At 50.2% G+C, this 27496-nt stretch overlaps 2 protein-coding genes across 3 annotated transcripts in view; both read left to right on the forward strand.

Moving 5' to 3' along the window:
• The window catches only part of MED26 (mediator complex subunit 26), a 53567-nt gene extending 49277 nt beyond the window's left edge, over positions 1 to 4290 (forward strand). Inside the window, exons 2-3 of one of the 2 annotated variants that reach the window (XM_034998661.1) lie at positions 1090 to 1164; positions 1788 to 4290. In XM_034998661.1, the coding sequence (XP_034854552.1) occupies positions 1090 to 1164; positions 1788 to 3440 (1728 nt within the window). In that variant the 3' untranslated portion in view covers positions 3441 to 4290. Of the gene's footprint in view, positions 1 to 628; positions 1165 to 1787 lie in introns of those variants that run through there. The other variant, XM_034998660.1, reaches the window with a different exon arrangement.
• A 2626-nt stretch (positions 4291 to 6916) lies between these two features.
• On the forward strand, positions 6917 to 26598 carry SLC35E1 (solute carrier family 35 member E1). The gene is made up of 6 exons (XM_034997941.1): positions 6917 to 7334; positions 7737 to 7807; positions 9903 to 10040; positions 11262 to 11387; positions 22808 to 23053; positions 23488 to 26598. The coding sequence occupies exons 1-6, from the start codon at positions 6917 to 6919 to the stop codon at positions 23716 to 23718; spliced, it is 1230 nt and encodes a 409-aa protein (XP_034853832.1). The 3' UTR covers positions 23719 to 26598.
• Positions 26599 to 27496: the final 898 nt, after the last annotated feature.

Raw genomic sequence — 27496 nt, forward strand, 5'->3', positions numbered from 1 at the left:
GCCTTGCTCTGGACTAGGCTTTGGCTTAAAGGAGTATGGTGGTTTGATCTAGCAAGACCACTCAGACTTAGTCCACATCAGCAATAAGGCGGGTTCGCTTTCTTATCACCCGTGTTTGTTCACTGGACTAGCACTTTAATTTCCTTCAAGAACTTTCTTTGCCTTCACAGCTTCGCTAAGTGCTTGGCACAAGAGGCGTAGCTTTCAGCCTATCTTGGTTTTGGGCATGCCTTCCTAAATGTAAGTCATTTATAGCTTTTGATATAAAGTGAGAGGTGTGTGACTTCCTTTTACTTGAACACGTAGAGGCCATTGTAGGGTTCTCATTTGGCCTAATTTCAACACTGTTGTGTCTCAGGGAACAGGGAGGCCCAAGGAGAGGGGAGAGGGCAGTGGCTGGGCAGTGGACACACGCAGCACTGATGAAGTTCGCCGGCTTACATGGGCGGTTTGTGGCGCCCCAAAGCGGTCACGTAGTAACGTTAGGAATCGCTAATCACAGATCACCATAACACATAAAATAGTTAAAAAATCTGAAATATTATGAGAATTACCAAATGTGACACAGAGACACAGCACTGCTCAATGCTGTTGGAAAATGGCACCAATAGACTTGCTTATTAGTGCAGGGCTGCCACAGTTTAATTCGTAAAAAACACAGTATCTGTGAAGTGTAGTAAAGCTAAGAACACAAAAGGAGGTATGCCTTTATTTATCTTTTAAGCTCGGTGTGTTTTATTTGATAAATCCTTCAGCACCCCGCCCCCCATGAGATGGTAGAGTAGAATACCTCTCCCGGATCAGGAGCAGAGCTTATTTCATGAACGTCATGGGTTTCAGCCATGTGACAGCCACTTGGGCAGGTGGGCATGGCCATGGACGGGCTCGTGGTCAACTGCACCCCATGCACTAGAGGAGGCGGACGGGAGGGTGAGCACTGGGTACCTTGCTGGCCTCAGGAGCAGGTAGGAGATGGCATGGGGTGAGAACTTTGATGTTGCCGACTCCACTGGCTCTTGGGAGGGAGAGGCCCAGAGTGGGCTGGAACAGGGAGAAGGGCAGAGGTCTGACAGGTGGCTCGTTTTGCAGATCCGGAACATGGTGGCGGTGCTGGAAGTCATCTCCAGCCTGGAGAAATACCCCATTACCAAAGAGGCACTGGAGGTGAGTGTCCCCAAGACCCAACTTTGGGAAGAGAAGGGTGGGCAGGGCCTGGGCTTCCCCAACCCGAGTCCTTCCTGGCTTCTTGGAGCCTTTGCTCTCACTGGCCACGTAAGGACTTAGTAGTGCTGAGCGAGCGGTGTACATACCCTCCCGGCCTAGGCTGTGCCGAAAGCAACATCTTCCTATGGTCACTGCAGGAATTGGGTAGCTCTAGTCCCAGGGCTGGGAGGCCTGCCTGGGGGGAGGGGGGAGAGGCTCCAGTGAGGGATGCGGGCTCAGGCCTTCCGTTTGCTGTTGCCTTTGCCGTGTGTGCTTTCACCCAAAGAGCTTCCCTGGCACAGTGTCTCTGCACTGGCCTGACGGTCCACAGCCTCTAGGTGCCAGGAGCCTGCGGGACGGTGCTTCTGAAGATGCCACCCGTGGCCCTGGGACCCTGAAGTTCGAGGACTAGATTTGAGAAGTTAGATGTCACAAAGGACCCCAAATCCCCATGGGTTTTGTTACCCAGGAACTCCATGGTTTAAAGGGGCAGTGGGATTAATCCAAAGACCAGGGTTCTCAGCTCCCTTTTCATGGGGGACTTGCTGTCCCCAAAGCACGTCATCATCTCTCTCTGGTTGTAGGAAACTCGACTTGGGAAGCTCATCAACGACGTCCGCAAGAAAACGAAGAACGAGGAGCTCGCCAAGCGGGCCAAGAAGCTGCTGCGGAGCTGGCAGAAGCTCATCGAGCCCGTGCACCAGAATGAGGCGGCGCTGCGAGGGCTGGCGGGCAGCACCGGCTCTGCCAACGGGGGCGCTCACAACTGCCGGCCGGAGGGGGGAGCGGCCGGCGCGCCCAAGAGCATCCATGAGCTGAAGAACCGCAATGACATCCAGAGGCTGCCTGGACAGCGGCTGGACAGGCTGGGTAGCCGCAAGCGCCGGGGAGATCAGCGTGACCTCGGCCACCCTGGGCCACCTCCCAAGGTCTCCAAAGCCAGCCATGACTCCCTGGTACCCAACTCATCCCCCCTCCCCACCAACGGGATCGGCGGGAGCCCCGAGAGCTTCCCTGGCGCCCTGGACGGCAGCGGGCACGCGGGCCCCGAGGGCAGCCGCCTGGAGCACGGCGACAGCGACAAGCACAGCGGCAAGATTCCCGTGAATGCTGTGCGGCCGCACACCAGCTCCCCGGGCCTGGGCAAGCCCCCGGGCCCCTGCTTGCAGACAAAGGCTGCGGTGCTACAGCAGCTGGACCGGGTGGACGAGACTCCGGGGCCCCCCCACCCCAAGGGGCCGCCTCGCTGCTCTCTCAGTCCCCGGAACTCACGGCACGAGGGCTCCTTTGCCCGGCAGCGGAGCCCGTACACCCCCAAGGGCTCCCTGGCCAGCCCCTCTCCACGGCCCCAGGCGCTTGAGGCCACGCAGGTGCCATCGCCGCTTCCCCCGGCTCGGCCGTCCACACCACCCGTCAGGCGGCTCGAGCTGCTGCCCAGTGCCGAGAGCCCGGTGCGCTGGCTGGAGCAGCCGGAGGGCCACCAGCGGCTGGCAGGGCAGGGCTGCAAGGGGGGGCTGCCTCCGGCCGAGCCCCTCCTTCCCCGGGCGGGCTTTTCCCCGGACTCCTCCAAGGCGGACAGCGACGCCGCCTCGTCTGGTGGCTCGGACAGCAAAAAGAAGAAGAGGTACCGGCCTCGTGACTACACGGTGAACTTGGATGGGCAGGTGGCGGAGGCGGGTGTCAAGCCCGTCCGGTTAAAAGAGCGGAAGCTCACCTTTGACCCCATGACCAGACAGATCAAACCTCTGACCCAGAAAGAGCCAGTGCGGGCTGACAGCCCCGTGCACACAGAGCAGCCCAGGACAGAGCTGGACAAGCCCGAGGCCAAGGCCAGCGTGCAGAGCCCTTTTGAACAGACGAACTGGAAGGAGCTGTCGCGCAACGAGATCATCCAGTCCTACCTGAGCCGGCAGAGCAGCCTGCTCTCGTCGTCAGGCGCCCAGACCCCAGGGGCTCACCACTTCATGTCTGAGTACCTGAAGCAGGAGGAGAGCACCCGGCGCGGGGCCCGGAAGCCGCACGTGCTGGTGCCTCACAGCGCGCCCTCGGACCTCCCGGGGCTGAACCGCGAGGTCACGCAGGACGACCTGGACAGAATCCAGGCCCACCAGTGGCCAGGGGTGAACGGGTGTCAGGACACACAGGGTAACTGGTATGACTGGACGCAGTGCATATCGCTCGACCCGCATGGGGACGACGGGCGGTTGAACATTCTGCCTTATGTCTGCTTGGACTGAGCAGCCTGTCGGCCTCTAAGTGCATTCCCACCTTGCAGTTGGCGTGGCAGCCGGGCAGCCTCCGGCGGTTGGGAATCCGGGGAGCCCGGGCCGGGCCGGGAGGGAGGGGGCGGGAGTCTCGAGGCCTCTCCGTGCTCTTCCCTCAAAATTCTCCTTCTTTTGTGAAATGCTGCTACCAGTTTACTAACAAAATTGCAAAGGAAGGACCGTGTGGAAGGAAGGCCGGCACAGTGAGTTCAGAACTCTATAGCAAACCAGCTATAAAAAGCGTTAGTTCCCCACCCCGGAAGAGGTGCGGACACTTCCCAGCACCCGTGAGCTGGGACCTCAGTGGCAGGCAGGCACAGACAACCTGGGGGAGAGGTTACCTTTAAACAGCAACAGAAGCACGCAGCTCATCTCTCTGCATTTTCCTTGTTTAAATTTGGCCCTGAGTGTCTGAGGCAGGGGCTGTGCCCACACCTCGGCCTCTGCGCGCACCCCGGCTGGCCAGCCAGTACGCCCTGCGCTCCGTGGGCATCCACACGTTCTCATCTGGTTTCGGTTAAAACCCAGTTTTGAAAAAAATGCTGCAAAAATCTAAGTTTTCTAGTTTATTTTATCCCCCTCTTCCATTGACCACCAGCCAAGTAATTTTCCTTTCTCCCTTTTCAAAGTTTCCCCCTCCCCTTCCTGCACATATCTTGAAAATCTCACCTTTCTAGAGTCCCCTCCCAAAAAACACAAAAGTAACCGCGGGTGCTACTGGTGTGTAAGCTGTATTGTTGGGCAAGAGGAGACCTGTCTGTACGCTGGAAACACTCATAACCATTCCTTTAGATTCGTTTGCCTTATGGTTATTTGTCATAAACGCGATCTGCAAAAACAAGGAGCCTTAGTGAATGTACAGTACCTAGACTTCTGTGTTCTCAAGACGCAGAAGGGAGCAACTTTGCTATTTGGTCCAGTAAGTGGACACCTTGTGATATAAATGTGGAAATAAAAAAAAAAAAAACCATTTGCACAAACCAGTCTCAGAATCGTTACTAATTTGGTCCCTTACAGTCATAATCAGCCTTTCGTGTCTGAGGTTTGGGCTCCATTGCCGGACTGCAGGGAGGTGGGCAGGGCAAAGTGGCCAAGCCAGCCTATTAGTGTTCTGCATGAAAACTGACCTCCACCTGCCTTTCACTCATTCAGGGCCATGTTGCCTCTTCCGCCGCCGGGGTCACCTACTAGCTTTGGGTGACAGAGACTGAAGGTCCACATGAAGGAACGTTACCCCATCTGCCCTAGAGAAAGAAGCCCTCCAAAGGGGTTCCATGTCCCAAGTCTTGGTAACCTGGTTTTACCCCACAAAGTATCTAGCTTCTACAGGGCATGGCCCAGAGCCACGCCTGGCACTGCATCCCTTGGCTCTGGCCCCAGGCTGCTAGCTCCCCATGCAGGCCTGGGGCTGTCTCAGTATCTGATAGGTGCTGTTTTTAAAAAATAACTTTCTGCCTTGACTATAAAAGTGATAATACTTCCTTCTCCCTCACCCCTGAAACCGTCAGCTAAGACTATGGTTTTCAAAATTTTTCAGTCCAGAATAGGTCATGTTGGATGTACCTACTTCATTTCACAGATGAGGAAGCAGCTACCCCTTAAGAGGGACAGTCCTAGGATACCTGGGTGGCTCAGTTGGTTAAACGTCTGCCTTCGGCTCAGGTCACCATCCCAGGGTCCTGGGATCGAGTCCCGCGTCTGCTTCTCCCTCTGCCTGGCACACCCTCTGCTTGTGTGCTCTCGCGCTCGCTCGCTCGCTCTCTGACAAATATAATAAAATCTTAAAAAAAAAAAAAAAAAAAAGGACAGTCCCATAGGGCGAACCAGGGGGTCCAGAACCATTGAGTCAGCCCAGAACCACAATTTCAGAAGCAGCAGGGATTTCTGACATGGTGTTAGTGCAAGACACACCCACCCTAAGATAAGGGCAGTGGATGAAGTGGCTTTGAGGACAGGCTGAGGTTGGACTCTGGACCTGCCATCTATGAGCTGTATGGCTCTAAGATAATCACTTCACTCATACACATGTCTCTATCTGGGAGATGAAAGTGCTTATTCCAGAGCTGTGAGGATAAGTTAAACAGAGTTTAAGCCAAAAAAAAAAGGGGGGGGGGAGCATGTCAGTAGAACCCTTTGTGCTATGGAATAACTAATTACTTTCCTAAATCCACTGTGTCTGTAATGTGGGCCAGCCCTGCTGCTGTGTGGGTGTCCCCAGGAAGTGACTTACTCTGTGACAAAGGGTCGTAAGCACAGCTGGAATATACTAGGATACAGGTTGGCATCTTATGAGCATCTCCTTTTCTCAGACCCGGACTTTAGGACAGGTCCCTGCTCCCTGCCCCCACCTGAAGGACCACTTCTGCGTCTAAGTATCCAGTAAGCCCCAGCATAAAGATACTGCCTGCTTTTGAGAACACAAACTTAAGATTTCCCTCCCACATTTTTGAAATCAGTGGGTTGCCACTTTCTAATTTGCCAAGTAAAGACATTGTAAAAGGGCATCTTAACCCCCACCCCTTCCCCCCAAAAGTTGTCCGTACATGATTTTTGGAACAAATCAAAGTCCTTTAGTATAAAACCATCTCGCTGAAAACACCATCTTGTCTTCCTCCGCTGGGGTCTGGGGCTGCTCTATCCTGGCCTTGGGCATCAGCAGTCAGGGCCCGGCAACCTCTCCCGCCTGCAAGAGCCCTGGAGACAGGTGCGGGAGTAGGCTACCATGGCCACGGCTCCCGAATTGGCCAGGGCACCCGAGCCAAGTCGCCTCCCTTCTCTGGGCTTCGGTCTGTCCGTCTGTGAAATGGAGATGGTCATACACCTACCGCACAGTACACGTCGCAGTGGTTCCCAGAACAAGCCCCCAGAGACCGGGCGCTCCGGGCTAGCCCTTCTGTTGGAGTCCGGCCATGGAAGTCCCTCCCGTGTTTTTGCAGAAAAAACTTAGCCTATGGAAAGCTTTTCACAATTTGGTTTCTTTTCCGAAAAGGTCTGGTCTTTTATCCTTGGTGTCCGCCGTCGCCCGCCCATCGGGAGTATGGTTGGAGGACGCCGATGTAGCGTGGGAATCGAGGTCTGACTCCCGAGCTCGATGGCCCGCTCACAGACGCCGACGAGACAGGGCCTTTGCACTTCTGGCCACTCAGCTCGAGCCGCGGCTCCAGGGTCCTCCAGGCCAACCCTCCGCCGGGGAAACCCCGCTAGGCAAGTCTCCGCTTCCCCACCTTCCGCTTCCGCGATAGGCACCGCCCCGGCCGGAAATCCACCAGAGGGGCGGGGCCTGCGCCCGCTACGTGGTGGCGGGCGCGTCGGCCGGCGCGAGGCGGTGACGCGAGGCAGCAGCGACCAATGGGGAGCGGCGTTGGCCGGCGTGCCCGCCCCTACTCGGCCCCGCCCCCGCCCGGCGTCGGGCCGTCGGACGGGCGGGAAGAGGTGGCCGCTCGGGCAGGATGGCGGCGGCGGCGGCGGTGGGTGCGGGCGCGGGGGGCCCGGGAGCGGCGGGCGGCGGCGGCGGGGCGCGCGAGGGCGCGCGGGTGGCAGCGCTGTGCCTGCTGTGGTACGCGCTGAGCGCGGGTGGTAACGTGGTCAACAAGGTGATCCTGAGCGCCTTCCCGTTCCCCGTGACCGTGTCTCTGTGCCACATCCTGGCGCTGTGCGCGGGGCTCCCGCCGCTGCTGCGCGCCTGGCGCGTGCCCCCCGCGCCCCCAGTCTCGGGCCCTGGGCTCGGGCCGCATCCGTCTCCCGGCCCGCTGCTGCCGCCGCGCTTCTACCCGCGCTACGTGCTGCCACTCGCGTTCGGCAAGTACTTCGCGTCCGTGTCAGCGCACGTCAGCATCTGGAAGGTGCCAGTGTCCTACGCGCACACCGGTGGGTGTCGCGGCCGGCCTGGGGGGCGGCGGCCCGGACGCGCCACCCGGGGTTTCGGCGCTTGGATAGGAGTACGCTGGCCGGGTTGCGGCCCGACGGCCTGAGAAGTCAACTTCTGTCAGGAAGGCGCTGGGGGCCAACAAGGCTTTTAGCGGGGGGGGGGGGGGGGGGGGGGGGGGGACGCGCACAAGGGTTTTGGGGAGGGAAGTGGCTGAAAAAGAGGGCTGGGAGCTGAGCAGGGCGAATCACAACTGTTGGGTTGAGGGGAAGCCCCGCAGAAGGGCTGAGGAGGATGGAAGGGCTGCCAAGCCCTCCCATCGCACTAGTGGAGTTGGGACAGGGTCCCAGGGTGGGTTCGGGGACGGGGGCGGCTCCCTGAGAGCCCCTTGCCTCTCTTTACAGTCAAGGCCACCATGCCCATCTGGGTGGTTCTCCTGTCCCGGATCATCATGAAGGAGAAGCAGAGCACCAAGGTAACCCAGGAGGGTTCTGGGCAGGTGGGGGCCCCAAGGGCTTCCTGGCTGGTGCCCAGCTGGTGACGTGGTCCAGGCTCCTGGCTTCCTCTCAAATCAGGAAGTCAGCTTAGAGGCTTCTGGTGGCCTTTTATTGCTAATGTTCTGTAATCGCTTTGGAGGCACTGGTGTGTGTCCCTGAGTTGCTTCTGGTCTGTGGTCTCAGGTATGCTCCTGTCCCTCTCAGGTCCAACTTGCCTTCATGTTTTGATTCCCTGCGTGTGGTTGCTGATAGGCAATGACTTGGTCCCATCATGACCAGGCACCACGTGCCCCTCCAGGGGGACTAGGGATAGAACATCTGACGCCTTGCTGGAACTCTGACAAAGTTTCACTTCTTTGCAAGTGACAGCGGTCAGGTTGGGGACTTTTGGGGTCAGAAGTGAGATTGCCAGTCAAAACAGTCTGATTTTGGCAAAATCCAGCAAAGTCTTCGAAATAAAAACCACCAGGAATTGTGTCTGGGAATGGAAGTAAAAGCAACGCTCAGAGCCTAGGACTGCATAAGGAAGATGCTTTGGGCACAATCCAGAGTCTGTTCAAGATGCCAAGCCAGGGTATTTCCTGGCTTGGGGCGAGAGAAGCTGTGGCTTCAGCCAGAGACAGCCTTGCTCCGTGTCCTTAAGTGGAAGTGGGACTGCTGTTGTCCCAGCTGGAATCCATTTCATGCTGGACAGAGCACTTCTTTTTTACGTGCTTAGTTTCTGGCATCCTGTATTTTATGTAACCCAGAGTGGCGTTGCCCTGGATCGGCTTATGGAAATTGGGCCACCTCTGGCTGATTTTTTGTTTCAGTCTGTCTTTTTCTCTGCAAGACCTGGGTGTGCTCTGTAGCCCACCCTCAGGGCGATGTCAGGTGCGACTTGTCTCCCTGGGTCGGAGTTGCCCCGGAGGTGTGCAGCTTCATCACTCGATATCACATCATGTTTATCAGGTTTCCCCGTTGTATAGGACATTGTACCCCGCTTGGGCAAGGAGCTGGCACCTTAGTGAGGAGGGACTGAGGAATGGCCTAGGCAAAGACTAATGATAAAGGCAGAATATGTATGGACCCACCCTATGAGACAGATAAGGCAGGTAGGTAATTGTCATTCTTGATCTCAGCCGAAGAAATGGGACATAAGGGGTAAGTCAAGTGCCTGAGGCCCACAGCCAGTGGTGGGGGAGCTAGAATTGAGCCCCCCCTCTCCAGTCCAGAGCCCTTGCTTTTTCCTCCAGGGTTGGATGAGAAGCCTCGCCAACCCCTCCTAAAATTTCTGCAGTGCTTTCAAGTGTCCTTTGTAGGAGGAGGGTGAGCTGGGAGTCAGAAAAGCTAGATGTCAAAAATGGATCCTATTTCTCTGGAAGTTTGGAGCCATTTAGCCGCCCGAGCTCAGGAACCATTGCATACGCTAGGCCCTGGAACGCTTGGACCTTCTAGAAAGCCTCTTGTCACGGCACTACTCTTCCTTCAGCCAGTGCACCGCCACAGGACAGAGCAGTGAACAAGGACCTGCGCTAAAAGAGCACAGGGACGCAGATGGGCCCTTTTAGTGGGTGGAGAACACCGCCCCAGAACACACAGCACAGGGACCTGATGGGGTCTTGCGGGGAGAGATGAAAGTTCTCCTGGTCTGTGAACTGAGACCTGAGAGGGGAAGGAGGTCTCTAGCCAGAAAAGGCATAGAGGGAGTGTCCCAGCCAAGGGTAACTGCCTGTTGGAAGAGACCGGCCCTGGCCAGCCTCTCGGACGATCGGGGTTTTAGACTTTGGTGTGTTGGTGGCAGCAGCTGGATGGAGCTGTTAGGGCCAGCCCCCGTTTGTGGCCCTGAGAAGTGACTGTGAAGGGAGTGGGGCTGCGCACAGTGACACAGCCCTGCCCCCAGGGACGCTGCCCCGTCTGCCCCACCCCCTGCGCCCCTCCAGCATCGCTGCCACAGCTAACACTGTTGACCAGGGGGTAGGTGGGGTCCCTTTGCTGAGGGAGGGGAGAACAGCCGAGGCTTTCCTCCACGCATCTGTGTCGGGCAGCCTGGCTCAACTCCGGCCCTCAGCCCCTCCTGCCCTCCTCCCACAGGTGTACCTGTCACTCATCCCCATCATCAGCGGCGTCCTGCTGGCCACCGTCACCGAGCTGTCCTTCGACATGTGGGGGCTCATCAGTGCCCTCGCTGCCACACTGTGCTTCTCGCTTCAGAATATTTTCTCCAAAAAGGTATTTGGGCACCATCTGGGAAATGTCTGATTGGGGGGTGGCACGGATGAGAGAGTGGTCAATAGGGATTTCTGTGGTGTTGGAACGAGAAAAAAATCATGGTGCCCTTCTACTGGTTTTGTATTTGTTGTTTCATTTTTTTCAAGAGTTTGTTTCCTATTATAAAATTAGCATATGCTCAGTGTGAAAAAATAGAGAAAGGCCCCCCTCCCCCCAAAATCAGAAAACTTCCTGAGCATCTACTATGTTTTCAGGCACCAGGGTGGGTGCAGGAGATGAGTAATAGTAGAGACCGGCCCCCTGCCCAGGTGGTCCCGTGCTGAGTAAAGTCACAGTAGTGTCCCTTAAAGAGAACTGCTATTAATGTTAGGGGTCTTTTTCGCACAGTTTCTAGAGTTGTAATATTATACATTTCAAAATTTTGCTTTGTTCATTTACTATTTATAACATTCTCCCATATCTTTAAAAAATACTCCTCTAAATCCTGTAACACACACTCTTTTTCTGACACCACAGTCAATGCAGTCAGTTTCCCTACTGCAGTGCAGACTGTTTCCAACTCTTCCTCATACGTAATGCAGTAACGGGGCGTAGGGGGGCAGGCGCCTGGGTGGCTCAGTCGGTGAAGCGTCTGCCTTCGGCTCGGGTCATGATCCCCGAGTCCTGGGATCGAGCCCCGCATCTGGGCTCCCTGCTCCGCGGGAAGTCTGCTTCTCCCTCTCTCTCTGCCCCTCCCACTCCTCCTTTTCTCTCTCTCACCCTGTCTCTCAGATAAATAAAATCTTTCAAAAAAAAAAATAAGTAATGCAGTAATGAACATCTCTGTGCATAATGTTTTCCTGTCTGTCAAGTTATTTCCCTACATAGGCTTACCGTTCTTGGGTCGGAGTGTATGAGATACTTACGGCTCCTGATACACTTGGCCTGGTTGTATTCTCGAACAGCTGTATGCCAATGTAGACGTAAACCAGCGGGATTTCAGAGTGCCTGTTTCACTGCAGCTTCACCAGGACTGAGTGTTGCTGGGTTTTTTCATTTCTCAGTCCTTCATTATTTGTCTGGGGCATTTTTGTCTCATTGCAGGTGCACTTGTAGGTTTGGTGGTCAAGATCGGATGTCAGGGCTCATGTACAGTCACTGTGTTTGGGACCTGGATAACTGGAGCCCTTCTTGCCACTTAAGAGTTTCAACTGGCCGTTAAGAAGGTTTTTCTTTCTTTAGGTATTGAGAGATTCACGGATCCACCATCTCCGGCTCCTGAACATCTTGGGCTGCCACGCTGTCTTTTTTATGATCCCCACGTGGGTCCTGGTGGACCTTTCAGCTTTCCTAGTCAGCAGCGACCTGGTGAGTTGGCCAGCGCGGTGAACACACCCTTGTCTTGATTAGTTCCAGATTGGTTGCTTTGTCGGGGAGTTACACCTGTGTTGACTTTGGGACATCTGGGGCCCCTCGCAGCCAGCCCTTTAACACTCAGCTTTGTCATGACTCATTTCTCATGCAGTCAAGGAAGTCGGCTTCCTTTGCATTTCCTCCTCCAGCAGGCTAGGTCTCAGGTGTCGACAGCTGCTGAGAAATGCCAGCGTGGGCGACTCCTGTCCTGATAGTCTGGTTCAGGTCTCACTTCGACTTGTCCACGCTGCGCTTGCGTTGCTGGATCCCTTTCTCGGTGTCCTCTCCGCCCATACTCCCGTTACTGTGGAGGGATCCTTGGCTCTCCGAGCACAGGAAAGAGAATCTTCCCACCACCTGCAGGGCCAGCCTCCAGACAACGCACTAGAAACTCACACGCAGTGTGACAGTGATAAGGAGAAGGTGCGTGTGGTTTTTCCAAGCCTGAGTTACAGAGAGGGGAGTAAATGTATATCAGGGCTCAGTGAGGCCTGATGGAGTTCTTGACCTCGGTCTTCGATCCTCAGCACCACCTGTAGGCATAGTGCACATTATCTCCAGGCTCCAGTTGGGGAGACTGGCTCTGTTCTTGCTTCCTTTCTGTATTGATCAACTGTAAGTTTTCTGCAAAGAACTTTCCAGCATCGATCAGGACTCATTTGTTACCTTGAAGTATATGAAAGTTCAGTGCTTCTCTTTTTTTTTCAATTACCAATTTTCAGAGAGAAGTTCTAGCTTACTGCAAATGTTAACTAGTGAGTTGTCGGGGGGGGGTTTGGTTTGTGGAGGGGGAAGGGTGAAGGAGGGTCCTTCTATTTTTTTTTTTTCCAATATCATTGTGGACTCCTGTGTCAGTTGCATATCTTACTCTTTTCATATTCAAATTATCCTGTCCAGGTCAATGGCGTCCTTCCCATTGGCTCCCTGTCTTTTCGACAGCACAGGTCAGCCTTCGGTAGCTTTTGGTCCAGCAGGATGTTCTTTCTTATCTTGCGCCTCTCCTGTTCCAGACCTGTAGTCATCCACTCTTTCAGAAACTCGGGTTGCTTTTAATAGAGAGTGCTGTCCGGAGACACAGCCTGAGCGCCGTGTGTGCTCACTGCTGTGGGGTCGGCCTTGCTTCTGAGTCTTTGCGGTGACAAGCTAGGAAAGTCCTATTGGGGCAGAGGGGAGAGTTCACACCAATTCATTCCAATGCCAGTTTAACATTACAGGACTTACAACTGCTGTGATTTTTAAATTTATATCTTCTCTAGTACACTTGGTTCCTTGCCACATTCGTTCTTTGTTTATCCCACCCCAACTATTCATGTACGGGATTCTACTGAACACACGCATAATCACTGCAGAGTGAGAATCCCCATGGGACAAGTGCGGGTAGGATACTGAGAGAAGTTTAAGGTTTCTTTGCTGCTCTATTTGTCCTTAGGACATGTTCCGCTAAAGATGTACAGTTGGAATACTGTGTTCTCTCTTTTTTTTTTAAATTTTGGAGGAAGGTAGAGAGCACGAGCAGGGGGAGGGGCAGAGGGAGACGGAGAATCCCAGGCCGACTCCACGCTGAGCCCGGCGGAGCCTGACTCGGGGCTTGGTCCCAGGACCCTGAGATCATGACCCGAGTTGAAATCCAGAGTTGGATGCTTCAGTGACTGTGCCACCCAGGCGCCCCTGGAATGCTCTGTTCTAAGGGCAACGGAAATAATTGTTTTCACAGTGTGCCTGTATCACCAACTTGCCCAGTTGGGTTCTTTTCATTCCATTTATTTTCCATTTTTAGGCATTGCTTTTCTTTTCCACACCGAATTTATCAGACCTTTATATTTCAAAGCCAGATGATATGAGAAAGTTTGTCAAAGTCTGGCTTCAGTCCCTGTCACCTCCCCCCTTTCTTGTCCCTCCCCGATAGGTAGTCATTTTTATGCTCTTGGTTTCAGTGTTTTTTTTGGCAAGTGTAAGCAAATCTGTATATATTCCTACCTTTCTGCTCCTTACACAAAAAGTAACTTTTTAGATAGAAAAGAGCACCTTGCTATTTTCCCTCCGACATTTTCTGGGGATCACTCCCTATTAACATATTTATATTTAGGTCTTTCCCATTCTTTTTACTGACTGCAGAATATTGCTGATAGTTTTGGTGTCAATTCTCTTATTCCATCCTATGTTACAGCTCCTTGGTGTCTATATGAATACATGCACACAAATACGTACCTACAGGGTGTGCTCTGGGCACTTTGTTTTTATTTGTATTTAGGACATTTTTTAGTTTTATTCTAGTGATTAGCTTCTTTGGAATCCCTTTAGTAACCTGTTCCCTTTCTTGAGGCCATAGATACTTTTTACCTTCATGGGGCCCTCTGCGCTCTGATAGCAGTCGTAGGAGCACGCACTGTTGGATGGTGCTGCAGTCTGAAGGCAGGGTGCCCATCTCTGGGCTCCTCCTCTCTGCCCCGTGTCTCCCACACAGATGCCAGGTCATTTGGCTAAACTCTCCTGGTCCTGTGCTTTGTAGTGGTAGGGGGAAGGGTCAGATAGGAGAGCATCTCCTAGAGGATGATGCGCCGCATTACCAAGAATCAGAGGCTCCAGTGGGTAGTTCCTCCACACACGCAGCCCCTCTGCTGACGGCCTGGCTGAAGCTGGGCGGGGATCGCTAGACTCTGAGCAGGTGGCCTGGTTTTAAAGCTTGGACAGGATGAGTAAAGCAGCTATTTGAGAACCTGAAAGTAAAGGGCAGCGGACAGGCTGGGGTTGAAGACAAGATTTCGGAGTGGTGCTGAGTCAGCAGTCAGTTTGCCTCTCTTTTGCCTCCTGTGTGTCCCCCCTGGACTGGACGCAGCCCGAAATGCAGAAGTGGGCACTGGGTGAGACAGAGCCAGAAGCCCTCTCCTTCTGGATCAGGGAATGGGAAAGGGGATTCCTGACACTCAGAGTAGGGGAAATGCCCTGTTGGGGATTTCTGTAATTTTTGTTTCTTGGTTCTCTTGTGTCCCAGGCCCCTGGCAATGCTGTGGTGGTGGTGGCAGCAGGGTCCCACAGCACCTGAGATGCTGAGTGAGGGCCACCTCCCTCTGCGGTCAGAGAGTGGGATTAGTCCCCACTGAGTATTTTTCTCTTTTTATCCGCCCACTGCTTGGTCCCAAGTGGAGGTGCAGTTGTAGGAAGGACACAGCAGAGGGGGGTAATTAAGCCCCAGCTCTCTGATTAGAGGACTGAAAGGGAGAACTCTAAGAAATGGCAGGTACCGAGGTACTCATGGAGAGGGAGGAACTTGGGAAAGTGACCTCAGAAAACATCCTAAAGTCCTAGGCTCACCCGTGGGCTGCACATATGAGGATCTCATCCTAATAGCATACCAAGCCTTTGAAACTGAACTATGGGGTAGACTACTGCCACGAACCTAGACTGACCACTGGGTAGTGCACACTCAGGATGGAGCCACATACCACCAGAAAGTCTTTGAAAACAGAACTCACAGTGGAACCCCAACCCACAGAAGGCTGGTCAAGCTTGTAGTCTAAACCCAACTGAGTCTACTACAACAAAATATCAACATTCCATAAAGGATTTAAATTAAGAGCTACAGTCTTACAACATAATATTCTAAATGTCCAGGGTATAATCCAAAATTACTTGGCATATGAAGAACTGTGAATATTTCAAGTCTTGTAGGAGAAGATAGCAGATGCCAACACTTAAATGACACAGATTTTGGAATTATTGAACAAAGACTTGAAAGCAACGATTATAATATTGTCCCAAGAGGTAAGGGTGAGGGCGCATGGGTGGCTCAGTTGGTTAAGCGTCTGCCTTCGGCTCATGTCATGATCCCAGGGTCCTGGGATTGAGTCTGCTTCTCTCTCTACCCTTACCCCTACTTGTGATTGCTCTCACTCTCTCTCAAATAAATAAAAATCTTTAAAAAACTTTTTTTAAAAAAGAGGTAAGGGTGAATACTCTTGAAACAAATGGGAAGAATGAAAAATAGAAACAAATGGAAATTTTGTAAATTTAGAAACAGTAACAAAAAGTCACTGGATGGACTCAATAGGAGAATGGAGATGACAGAGGGAAGTCAATAACTTGAAGATAGATCAAGAGAAATTACCCAGTTTGACCCACAGAGAGAAAAAAGATTAAAACACAAACGAGCAAAAAATCTGGAAGCAGTCAGAGAAAAATGATGCATTAGTTATAGGAGAAGAGCAGTTTGAATGACTGTGGATTTCTCATTAGAAACCATGAACACCAGGGGCACCTGGATGGCACAATAGGCTGGGCAGCCTATGCTTGGTTTCGGCTCAGGTCGTGATCTCAGGGTCCTAGGACTGAGTCCTGTGTTGGGCTCTGCACTCAGTGAGGAGTCTGCTTCAGGATTCTCTCTCTCTGCCCCTCCCCCTGCTTGCTTGCTCTCTCTCTGAAATAAATAAATCTTTAATTAAAAAAAAAGAGAGGCGCCTGGGTGGCTCAGTCATTAAGCGTCTGCCTTCGGCTCAGGTCATGATCCCGGGGTCCTGGGATCGAGCCCCGTGTCAGGCTCCCTGCTCCGCGGGAGGCCTGCTTCTCCCTTTCCCACTCCCCCTGCTTGTGTTCCCTCTCTCACTGCGTCTCTGTCAAATAAATAAATAAAATCTTTAAAAAAAAGAAAGAAAGAAACCATGAACACCAGAAAGAGGTGAAATAACATTTTTAGAGTACTGAAACTATTAACACATAATTTTATATCCAGCAATATAGAATCTCCAGAACCAACAGAATTATAAAACATCAGCAAGAATAAAGAACGGAATATCATCAACCAACTGGATATCTATTTCACTGACATTTATAGAACATCCTACCAACAATAGCATAATAGTCATTTTTTTCAGTATTCATGGAACATTCACCAAGATAGACCATGTTCTGTGTCATAAAACGAACTTTAACAAAAGATCGGAAAACATACTAAGTATATACTCAGACCACAATAACAGAAAGGTAACAGGAAAATCTCCAAACATTTGGAAATGAAGCAACATATTTCTAAATAATCCACGGGCCAAAGAGGAAGCTTCAAGAGAAACAAAATATTTTCAACTGAGGCAAAACTGACCCCCCACCCCCAAAAAAAAGGAGGAGAAGGAGAAGAAGACGTTACAAATATCAAGAGTGAGAGAGGGAATATCACTATAGACTTCACAGACATTAAAATGATGAGAACACTACTGACCACTCTATATACATAAATTCAACAACATAGATGAAATAGACCAATTCTTCATAAACCACAGACTACCAAAACTCACCCACCCAAGATGAAATAGATAAACCTAAGTAGTCCCATAGCTATTAAGGAAATGGAATTCATAGTTCAAAACCTTCTAAAAAGAAATCATCAGGCCTGGGCGCCTGGGTGGCTCAGTTGGTTAAGCGACTGCCTTCGGCTCAGGTCATGATCCTGGAGTCCCGGGATCGAGTCCCGCATCGGGCTACCTGCTCAGCAGGGAGTCTGCTTCTCCCTCTCCCGCTCCCCCCTCTTGTGCTCTTTCTCTCTCTCTCTCTCTCTCTCAAATAAATAAATAAAATCTTTAAAAAAAAAAAAAAAGAAATCATCAGGCCTAGACGGTTTTACTGGCAAATTCTACCAAACACTTAAGGAAAAATAAATACCAATTCTGTACAGTCTCCTCTAGAAAACAGAAGATGAGGGGCACCTGGGTGGCTTAGTCACCTGCTGGAGTCATGATCCCAGGGTCCTGGGATCAAGCCCACATCAGGCTCCCTGCTCCACGGGAAGCCTGCTTCTCCCTCTCCCACTCCCCCTGCTTGTGTTCCCTCTCTCTCTGTCAAAAAAATAAAATCTTAAAAAAAAAAAAAAAAAACCTACTTAAAGAAAAAGAAAAAGAAAACAGAAGACAAGGGAACACTTTGGGCCATACAACAAACCAGTATTCCTCACAGTCAATGAGGCAAAAGTCATTAACAAAATACTAGTGGGGCACCTGGGTGGCTCAGTCATTAAGCATCTGCCTTTGGCTCAGGTCATGATCCCAGGGTCCTGGGATCAAGCTCTGCATTGGGCTCCCTGCTCGGCGGGAAGCCTGCTTCTCCCTCTCCCACTCCCCCTGCTTGTGTTCCAGCTCTCACTGTGTCTCTCTCTGTCAAATAACTAAATAAAATCTTAAAATAAAATAAAATTAAAATACTAGCAATGTATAAAAAGCATAATACACTACGACAAAATGGGACTTAAATCAAGAATGCAAGGCTAATTCAATATTTGAAAGTCAATGTAATCTGTAACAGTCTAACAGAAAAATCACATATATCAACTGATGCAGAAAAGGCATTCAACAAAATCCAACATTCATGAAAAAAAAGTCAACAAACTAGAAATAGAAGGAAACTCTTTCAACCTAATCAAAGGTATTTATAGCTAACATCATAATGATGAAAGACTGGAGGCTTTACTGCTAAATTCAGGAATAAGTTCAGGGTGTTCACTCTCAATATGCCTATTCCACATTATACTTGCCATCCTGGTCAGTGCAATAGGACAAGAAAAAGAAATAAAGGAAATAGATTTGAAAGGAAGAAATAAAATTTTCTCTAACCAACAAAATCTTATTCTCTAGCATTAATTTAATTACAAATAATTGCTTGATTTTTACTTTTTTCCTTGGAAAAGGTGATGAAAAAAATTGAGATATGGTAGTCTATACAGGCATACTTTGTTTTATTGTGCTTAGCTTTATCACACTTCACAGATACTACATTTTTTTACAAATTGAAGGTTTGTGCCAACCCTGCATCAAAGAAATCTATTGGTGCCGTTTTTTCCAACACCATTTGCTTACTTTGTGTCTCTGTGTTGTGTTTTAGTAATTCTCGCAAACCTTTCAAACTTCTTAATTATAATTGTATTTGTCATGGTGATCAGTGATTATGACTCGCTGAAAGCTCAGATGATGGTTAGCATTTTTGAGTAATAAAGTTCTGTAGATTTAATTAAGGCGTGCACATTTTTTAAGACATAATGCTATTGTGCATTTAATGGACGACAGTATAGTGTAAGCATAACTCAAATATGCACTGAGAAACAAAAAAATTCACTTGACTTGCTTTATTGCAATATTTCCTTTATTGCAGTGGTCTGGAACCAAACCTGCAATATCGCCAAGGTATGCCTCTGCGTGTGTGTGTGAGTGTGTGTGTGTAGATAGATACATATTACATTTTTTTAACATAGAAAAGCTGATTGGAAAATTTACATAGACAAGCAAACTGGAACAGTCATAATAAGTCTGAGAAAGAATAAACTTGGAGGAATCACATTACTTAATTTTAAGACTTAGCATAAAGGAACAGATACTGGTGAAGGGAGAGACACAGAAATCAGTGGAGCAGAATTGTGTGCAACTAAACATACACAAATCTGCATAATTGATTTTTGACAGAGGTTCAAAGGCAATCAAAGGAGAAAGGGTAAGTCTCTTTAACAAACGGTATTAGAACAATTAGACATCGATATGCAGAAATCTGAGCCTTGACTTAGACCTCACACATTATACAAAACTTAACTCATAGTGCATTCTAGACTTAAATGTAAGAGCAAACATGATAGGGTCGCCTGGATGGCTCAGTAGGTTGAGCATCCGACTCTGGATCTCAGCTCAGGTCTTGATCTGCAGGGTTGTGAGTTCAAGCCCCACAGTGGGCTCCACGCTGGGTGTGGAGCCTACTTAAAAAAATTTTTTTAAAGAGCTAAAATAATAACCTTTAGGAAAAAAACAAACAAAAAAACAGGAGAGGGACGCCTGGGTGGCTCAGTCAGTTGGGCGTCTGCCTTCGGTTCAAGTCATGATCCCAGGTTCCTGGGATTGAGTCCCGCCTCAGGCTCCTTGCTCAGCGGGGAGCCTGCTGCTCCCCGCTGCTTGTGCTCTCTCTCTGACAAATAAATAAATAAAATCTTAAAAAAAAAAAAAAAGATCTTTATGACTTGGAATTAGTTCTTAAACATTATACCAAAAGCAAAGTCCATAAAGAAAAAATTGGTAAATGGAGTGTCATCAAAATTTAAAACTTTTGGTCTGTGAAGACACTACTAAGGGAAAGGAAAGACAGGCTACCAACAGGGAGAAAATATTTACAAATGATAGAGGAGTTGCGTTCTGAGTATGTAAAGAATTCTCAAAACTCAGTAGTAAGAAAACAACTTACTTAAAAAGGGGCAAAAGACTTAAACAGACTTTTTTCCCATTTTGTCCAGGTGGTATATAAATAGGCAAGTGAAATATGTTCAACATCATTAGTCACTAGAAGGAACAAAAGCATGATGAGGTACCACTTCATACCTATTAGAATGGCTACAGGGGCGCCTGGGTGGCTCAGTCGTTGGGCGTCTGCCTTCGGCTCAGGTCATGATTCCAGGGTCCTGGGATCGAGCCCCGCCATCGGGCTCCCTGCTCTACGGGAAGCCTGCTTCTCCCTCTCCCACTCCCCCTGCTTGTGTTCCCTTTCTCACTGTGTCTCTCTCTGTCAAATAAATAAATAAGAATCTAAAAAAAAAAAAAAAAGGATGGCTACAGTAAAAAAAAAAATACAGTATCATGTTAAGGATAAGGCACAGCTAGAATTCTTATATATTGTTGGAGCAAATACAAAATGGTACAACCACTCTAGAAAACATTTGGGAGTTTCTTCTGAAGTTAAACACACTTACCCGTATGACCCAGCAATCTCACTTCTGGGTGTTAATTTTAGAAAAGTGAAACTCAGGTTCCCACAAAAGCCTATACACAAATGTTCATAACAACTCTACGCATGGCCTCATGACCACCAAAAACTGGACACAACCCAAGTGTCCTTCAACAAGTCAGTGGAAAACAAAACAAAACAACAACAACAAAAAACCCAACTGTAGTACCTTCATACAATGGAACATTACTTGGCAATAAAAAGAAGTCATCAGCTATTACTCCTTATGACAACTTGGATGGATGGCGGAGGCATTATTGCTGAGTGAAAGAAGCCCATCCGAGAAGATTCCATTCTGTATCAATTCACTTGTAGGCCAATCTCTAAAAGACAAGCCTAGGGGCTCCTGGGTGGCTCAGTTGGTTAAGCATCTGACTCTCGATGTCAGCTCAGGTTTGATCTCAGGGTTGTGAGTTCAAGCTCTGCATTGAGCTCCACACTGGGCGTGGAGCCTACTAAAATAGAATAGAATGGAATAAAAAAAAGGCAAAACTAGAGTGAAGGAGAACACATCAGTAGTTGCTTGGATTGGGGGAGCGGATTCATACAAAGAAGGCTGGGGGAATGTTTTGGGGTGACGACGGAGCGGTTCTGAATCCCGATTGTGCTGGCTGCGTGAATCAGTGCATGTGTTAAAACACATGGAATTATGCACTGTGAGGAAGAAACACAACTTTATTCCAAGTCAATTTAAAAAAAAAAAAAAAGCTGGATTGGCTGGGTTCCTCTTCTGAAAGATAGATGTCTATGCAAGCTGCTGGTTCGTAAAAATAGCTTCCAAGTCCACACCGGTCACCTCAGGGAAAGACTGAGAAGACAGGCCAGCTCACCACAAAAGCATGCTGGTGGGCTCACGAGCCTTACAGAGGCTGTTATCCCAAGTAGGGGCAAAAGTCAGGGTGGCCTTGAGCAGGTCACCTAAGTGTATCTTGCTCTCCTCTGAGAGTACTTGGTGATCCTTCCGTCTCAGAGGGTGGCGGAGGTGGGATCAGGCAGCCATTCGAAGACTTCCAGCTCCCATCCTGGCAGGGCCACTAAATGCCACCTTTCTGAAGGGACCCGGCTGTGTCCTCCTGTGGCCAATACCAATGCAGCCTGAGAATTGGGATGCAAAAAGCAGGTGCTACCGAGCAGCTGTGGCTTTGCTCCCGCGACTGAGCCACACTGGGTCTTGAGGCTGCTCTGTCCTCAGAGCGCAGGGCCACGGGGATTGTCCCAGCACTCCAGACTAGGACAGACACTGGAGCTGTCCGTGTCTGGTGTACTGTCTCCTGAGGTCGTTCCACTGGCCTGGCAGCCCGGCCCTAAAGCAGCCTCTTGGTTCCCCAGGACTGGTAGTGAGGTGGGACTGTGGGAGCTGGGGAGGCATGGGAGTGGTGCCGCATGCCTTCTGGTACCCAGCCCTGAACAGATGTCCATAAATGTTCAGTGCTGGGCATCCCCGGCCGCCTGGCCAGGGCAGCACCCACCTGACTGTTGCCTCCTTCCTGTTCTGGGATCAACCCAGGCTCTTGGGCGGGGGGATGGGGGTGGGTGTTCTGTGGTCAGGATTTCTGTTAGTTGTGGGTTCTTAACTTCTGGGCCCCCTTAATCTGAATGCTTCATTCCGGTGAGGGTCAGATGGTTATTAAAGTTTTGATAACATCTCCTGGCTTTTGGGTTGGGGTTGTTTTAAAGCAGTTTCACAGCAGAGATCCCTTTTGATCCTCCCAGCAGCAGCATTGTGCGGGCTCAGCAGGGCTCAGTCTCTTCTGTTGCATAGGGGAAGAAAGTGTGATCTGAAAGGTCAGGTGGCTTGGGTGGGGGTGGGAGGGGTGTCCCAGTGACAGGGCAGACCCAGGGCTTCTGGCCCCTAGCCCGGGGCTCTTGTATTACCAGGTTCTTTGCATACTCCCCCTGGGACTGCCTCCCCAGGGCCTCCCCATCTTGTAAGAAGGCATTATGTCTGCTCCAGAATGTTTTTGTTTCTCCCCCCGCCCAAATTTCTATGTTGATGATGGTATTAGGAGGTGGGGCCTTTGGGAGGCCCTAAGGGTGGAGCCCTCGTCAAAGAGGACTGGTGTCCTTATAAAAGGAGACCCCAGTGAGCTCTCTCACCCCTTCCACCACAGAAGGCACAGTGAGCGGACCCTGCCTATGAACCGGGAAGCTCACACCAGACACTGAGTCTCCTTGATCTTGGACTTCCCAGCTTCCAGAACTGTGAGAAATAAATATCTATTGTTTATAAGTGCCCCCCCCCCACCAGGCTGTGGTATTTTGTTCTAGCAGCTCGACTGGACTGAGACAGCGTCCAGTAAGCAGACCTTGCTCTGCTAACCCCAGAGCTCCCAGTCCTTGCTGTTAGGGACAAGGGAAGCTTCAGTTCACATCATGCTCTACCCACTTTGGGCCCCCTGCCTTCGCCTCTTGAGCCTCCTCATCCTCAGGAGGAATGAAGCTGTCATCGGCATTGTGCCACGCGTGCCGTGTCGTGGCTGTCAGAGGTTTTGCGGATCAAGCACCGGTTACTACCCATCACACAGCTGGGTCTGCTCCCCACCAGCACTGACCCCAGTCAGCCCCTCTGCGCCCCTGCACCACCTCTGCCAGGGCCGGCATGTGACCCCAGCACTGTTCTTGCTTCCCTGTCTCTACAGACCTATGTGTCCCAGTGGCCCTGGACGCTTCTGCTCCTGGCTGTCAGCGGCTTCTGTAACTTCGCCCAGAATGTCATCGCCTTCAGCATCCTCAACCTCATCAGCCCTCTGAGCTACTCTGTCGCCAATGCCACCAAGAGAATCATGGTCATCACGGTGTCCCTGATCATGCTGCAAAACCCAGTCACCAGCACCAACGTCCTAGGCATGATGACAGCCATCCTGGGGGTCTTTCTGTACAACAAAGTGAGTCTGGGGTGGGGGAGGCTGTCCCCTCGAGGCCCAGGGAGGCACCAAGAGGTGGTGGGGGGAGAAGAAAGGGACCGCGGCAGGAGCTAAGAGGCTGGGGCCACAGCTCCAGCTTTGTCACAGACTGGTTTATGGTGATGTGGCCCTACCCGGCCCGGCCTTCCTTTTCCCATGTCATACTCCAGCCGTGGCTCGTGGCTCTTGGGTCCATGGAGGCTTTGTCAGGGATTTCACTGTCTCGAGAAGGCTCTGTTTGGTCCAGTGCGAAGACACGGGTGGCTAACAGGGAGGGCCAGCCATGCCTGAGGCCTGCCTGGGTCAATGCTTCAGTGGGTCTCGAAGGGCTGCTCGGCTGCCAATTGCTCGCCTCTGCCCTGTGCACGGGCCCCAGGGAAGGAGCCAACTGTCTCACTGCTCTCTTGACCTTGCAGACCAAGTACGATGCCAATCAGCAAGCCCGGAAGCACCTCCTCCCAGTCACCACGGGGGACCTGAGCAGTAAGGAACACCATCGGAGCCCCCTGGAAAAACCCCACAATGGCATCCTCTTTCCCCAGCACGAGGACTATCAGTATGGTCGCAACAACATCTTGACAGATCACTTCCAGTACAGCCGGCAGAGCTACCCAAATTCCTACAGTTTGAACCGTTATGACGTGTAGTCTAGAGGGCAGGGCGGTACCATTGTGTGACTCCTTCCCCCCACTCCCTAGCAGTACCAGAAACTTCTGACAACCAGTGAATGTACAACCCGGCCGAGGGGACAGTGCATAACCATCAGCAGACCCCGGGCTTCCCAGGCCCCTGGCGGCCGCAGGACGTTGCCCCGTGGTAAGGACCACTGCCCTCGAGCTCCGGCGTTCCAGGCCCTTTCTTCCTGGAGTCTGTCATCTGAGGGCTGTGTTGGTATGGCGATCTTGGCCAGGATTTTACCTTTCTTTGTGGACTTATTCCCCAAGTCATGTATTTGAGAGTTCCTGTTCTGCTTTCCAGATAATATTTCCAGATAACTCTCCGGAAAGGCCGGATCGCTGTGGATGCAGACCTCCGACAGGCCAGAGGGTTTCCTGGGCGCCAAGGAAGGGACTTTTAGGGTGGTGCTTGAGAGCGACAGACTAGCCTCTTTCATTCCGCTGCTCAGATAGGTCGACGGGCTGAGGCAGGCATGGAGCAGAGGAGCGCCAGTTACTCAAAAGCATCTCCGACAACAAAGATGGACCAGAACAAAGTTTCCGGTCAACCCCATGGCCATTTGCAGTTACTGGCAAATGTCCCAAAGAGAAAAGCTCCTGCAATTAGCCTTGAATTCTTGGAGCCTACTTCTCTGACCTGCACATCAGAGCTGGTGTATATCCAGACCCAGAGGTAGGGCAGTTGCACTCCTGTGCCCTCGCTTCCCTTGCCAGAGGAGCAGGGCGGCTCTCCTCTCTGGGGATAGCGAGGAGGAAGTGACTGCGCGGCTGTCAGAAGGAGCATTAGGAAATCATGTCAGTGTTTCGAGCTCTATTTCTGTAATACTTGTTTTTTGTCTTGTCTGATGAGTCTTCACCACTTCTGTGATGACTTAGTAGGATGTTTGGTGGGGAGATGTTCATTTCATGAGGATCTTGCATTTTTCTAGGGAATATTTTGTAGTTGTATTTATGCCTCGGTCCCCTGTAGGGGGGACGCATGAGGGAGGGCTGGCTTATGGATTGAAAACCCTTTTTGTTCTTAAAATGTTTAAAAACAAGAAAAGCTCCCTACTGGTGATGCCTGTCTTGATACATTTCAGCCTTAGTAGGAAGCGATGAAGCGTTTTCGAGCTCCTCTCTAATGGCCCCAGCTGCTGAAGGCCGAGTGAATCAAGCACATCATCTCAGTAGGTTGTGTAATAGACAAGACCACAGCACTTTGATTCCATGACCTGATCTGGTGGTGTTTGCGTTAGGATCTGAATCATGTCCTGGTGAAGGGGAGAAGGGGTGAGCACCAAACTGTGGTTTGGGTTTGGATAAATCAAATCAGGAAAATTACATGGCCCCAGCAGGTAGCCCATGTGCCGAGGTTCAGGTGAGGGTCTCCAACTTCCCCAGCATCACAAGAGGACCCTGCCCTCACAGAGAGGACCACTGGCTCTGCTGGTGGGGTCTTCAGTGACGTCTGCCTTCCTCCTTCAGCACCGTGCCTACCTCTTGAATAGGCACTTGGAGGGAGCAGCAGATGGGACAGTGGGTCACCTTTACCTCCTGGTGAGTGAGGCATTTTCCCGTCAGAGGAAGTACCATAGCTTATGATTGACTCCTGGTTTTTGTTACTTTGTCAGCTTATGAATGGGCTGTTCCTGGAGTGGTCACCTGGTCCCCTTCTGGCCTGAGTTTATGCACCACTGGCCTCAGGTCCCTGTGCCGTTTATTTGCTTTATAATTACTTTGGTCCCAAGTTTTGAGACAGTTGCTGTGTAAAACGGGAAGGAGAAATCCCAAAGGGGATCTGGGAAAAGAGCTTGCTGAGTGCCTCCACCAGAGGCTCTATGGTCCGTAGCTGAACTTTTCTCACTGGGGAATAGCAACAAATGGGGATAATTTTGCACCACAAAGATATTACAGTAGTTATCTTTGTGATTATAGTAACTGATTCCTTGGACAGATAATTGAACTCCAAAATGAATTTACATGTCTTTTCAGGTTTAATGAAATTTCTGATGTTGCTAAAATTTGTATATTAATTTTGTTTCCCTTTTCCAATGCAAGATCTGCTGGTGAGGGGAAATGACTGGTTTTATTACGGTTTATAAATTAATAAATGGGGTATTTAATTCTGTACATAAATCTACAGCAAGTACATACACTGGAATGAATGAGACAATCATATTAGACCAAATCATCAGATCAAAAGACAAAGACATACTTTTGAGACTTGAAGGTTCAGAGCTGACACTGAACTCCTGAAGGCCAGTTTTCCAGCCGCTTTGATCCTGGTCCGCCACCCCGCCCCACTCCCACATTCACATTTGCAGCTCTGTTCCCCTCACCCTCCTCCCTGCTGGGGTTTGTGGTAGCAAATTAGTCTACCCATCCATGGTATGGTCTTGCCTGCGATACTAACTCGAACCCAACTCCTTCATTTTACAGAAGGGGAAACTGAGGCTCAGAGGGCATTTCTGAAGTGTTTGTTCACTATTTGAGACTCAGTGTGGACTTTTTAAGCACCTTACTTTAAGTCATTTGTTACAGGGAAAATCAAACCCCTTTTACAAAGGAGAGAAGCCAAGTATGTTGAAGTGAAGAAGCACTTGGGATTTCTGAATTTGGCTGTGTATTTGGCATACATTATAGAACAGGCCCTTTATTATTGCTGGGACGTAACCAGGCCCGGATACCTTAAGGTCTCACAGCCTTAAGGGGACAGAACATTAAATTATTCAAGAAACTGAAAATAGTTAATTTTTTTCAACTGTCACCTGTTTTTAAGACTTAAATGCTATAGACTTTTGTGGGAATGATACTGTGTGTATATTCATTGATAGCATTTACCAAAAATAAACGATGGTCTCCAGGGAATCACGACTGGTCTTAATTTGCCAATAAGGGTCTTTCTGAGTGACCCTGTTTTCAGCGTGCCCAGCAACAAAACATGAGAGAGAGAGCAAACCAACTTGATTCTCACATCAGAGTAAACTGCAACCTTTTATTTTTTTCCGGAGCCAAAAATTAGGACGTGTGGTTTGTAAATTTATGACATGGTAGAATAAAACTAGAATCACAACTCAGCAGTTAATGACATGCCTTTATTGAACAGAATTAACATGGAAAACCCAAGAAGGTGTAGCAGCTACGCTTACGAAGCCTGTTTCTGAGGAATACTAGCTAATACTGAGGACCTACTGCAGGCCCAACACACTGGGTGGGGAGGTTTCTCACAATCATTATAATCCCTTTGTTTAAGCTTTATTAACTTTATTTTACAGCTGAAAATGAGGCTCATGGCGGGCCGGGGGGGGGGGGTGTCACTTGCCTGGACTCACCCAGTAAGTCTGCCTCCAGAGCCCGTTTCCCCCTCCATGTGACTCAGAAACCAGGTCCCAACAGAACTTCCTTCAGTAGCAGTTGACGGGTAGGAGTTTCTGCTAAAACAACTGCCCACATCCTCTTAATTCATAATCCTTTCGTTCAATCATTTACTGACATTTAATATGTTTCAAGTACAGGAAACTGAAATACCTAAGCCTCAGAGCACGCTTGGCTTCATTTAGAGATCTGTAACTAAGTAAGTGGTATATAGGTGCTATTTTGGAGGTATGTGAAACATGCTAAGGGAAGTCCAGAGGGGAGCAGAATGTTCTGATTTGCACTTAGGATTCTCAGGATATTTTATCTGCATACTTGGTATTACATACATCTCATTTAACCATCAGCACCTGAGATATTAGCCCCATTCTAGAGGGAAATGGGAATAAGG

This window comes from Mirounga leonina, unplaced genomic scaffold, assembly GCF_011800145.1.
Source record: "Mirounga leonina isolate KUSES-001 unplaced genomic scaffold, KU_Mleo_1.0 Mir_94, whole genome shotgun sequence".
NCBI lineage: Eukaryota > Metazoa > Chordata > Mammalia > Carnivora > Phocidae > Mirounga > Mirounga leonina.

Coding starts and splice junctions, on each gene's coding strand:
- SLC35E1 (XM_034997941.1), top strand. CDS start 6,917: ATGGCGGCGGCGGCGGCGGTGGGTGCGGGCGCGGGGGGCCCGGGAGCG. Junction 7,335..7,736: donor AGTGTCCTACGCGCACACCG/GTGGGTGTCGCG, acceptor CTCTCTTTACAG/TCAAGGCCACCATGCCCATC. Junction 23,054..23,487: donor GGGTCTTTCTGTACAACAAA/GTGAGTCTGGGG, acceptor TTGACCTTGCAG/ACCAAGTACGATGCCAATCA.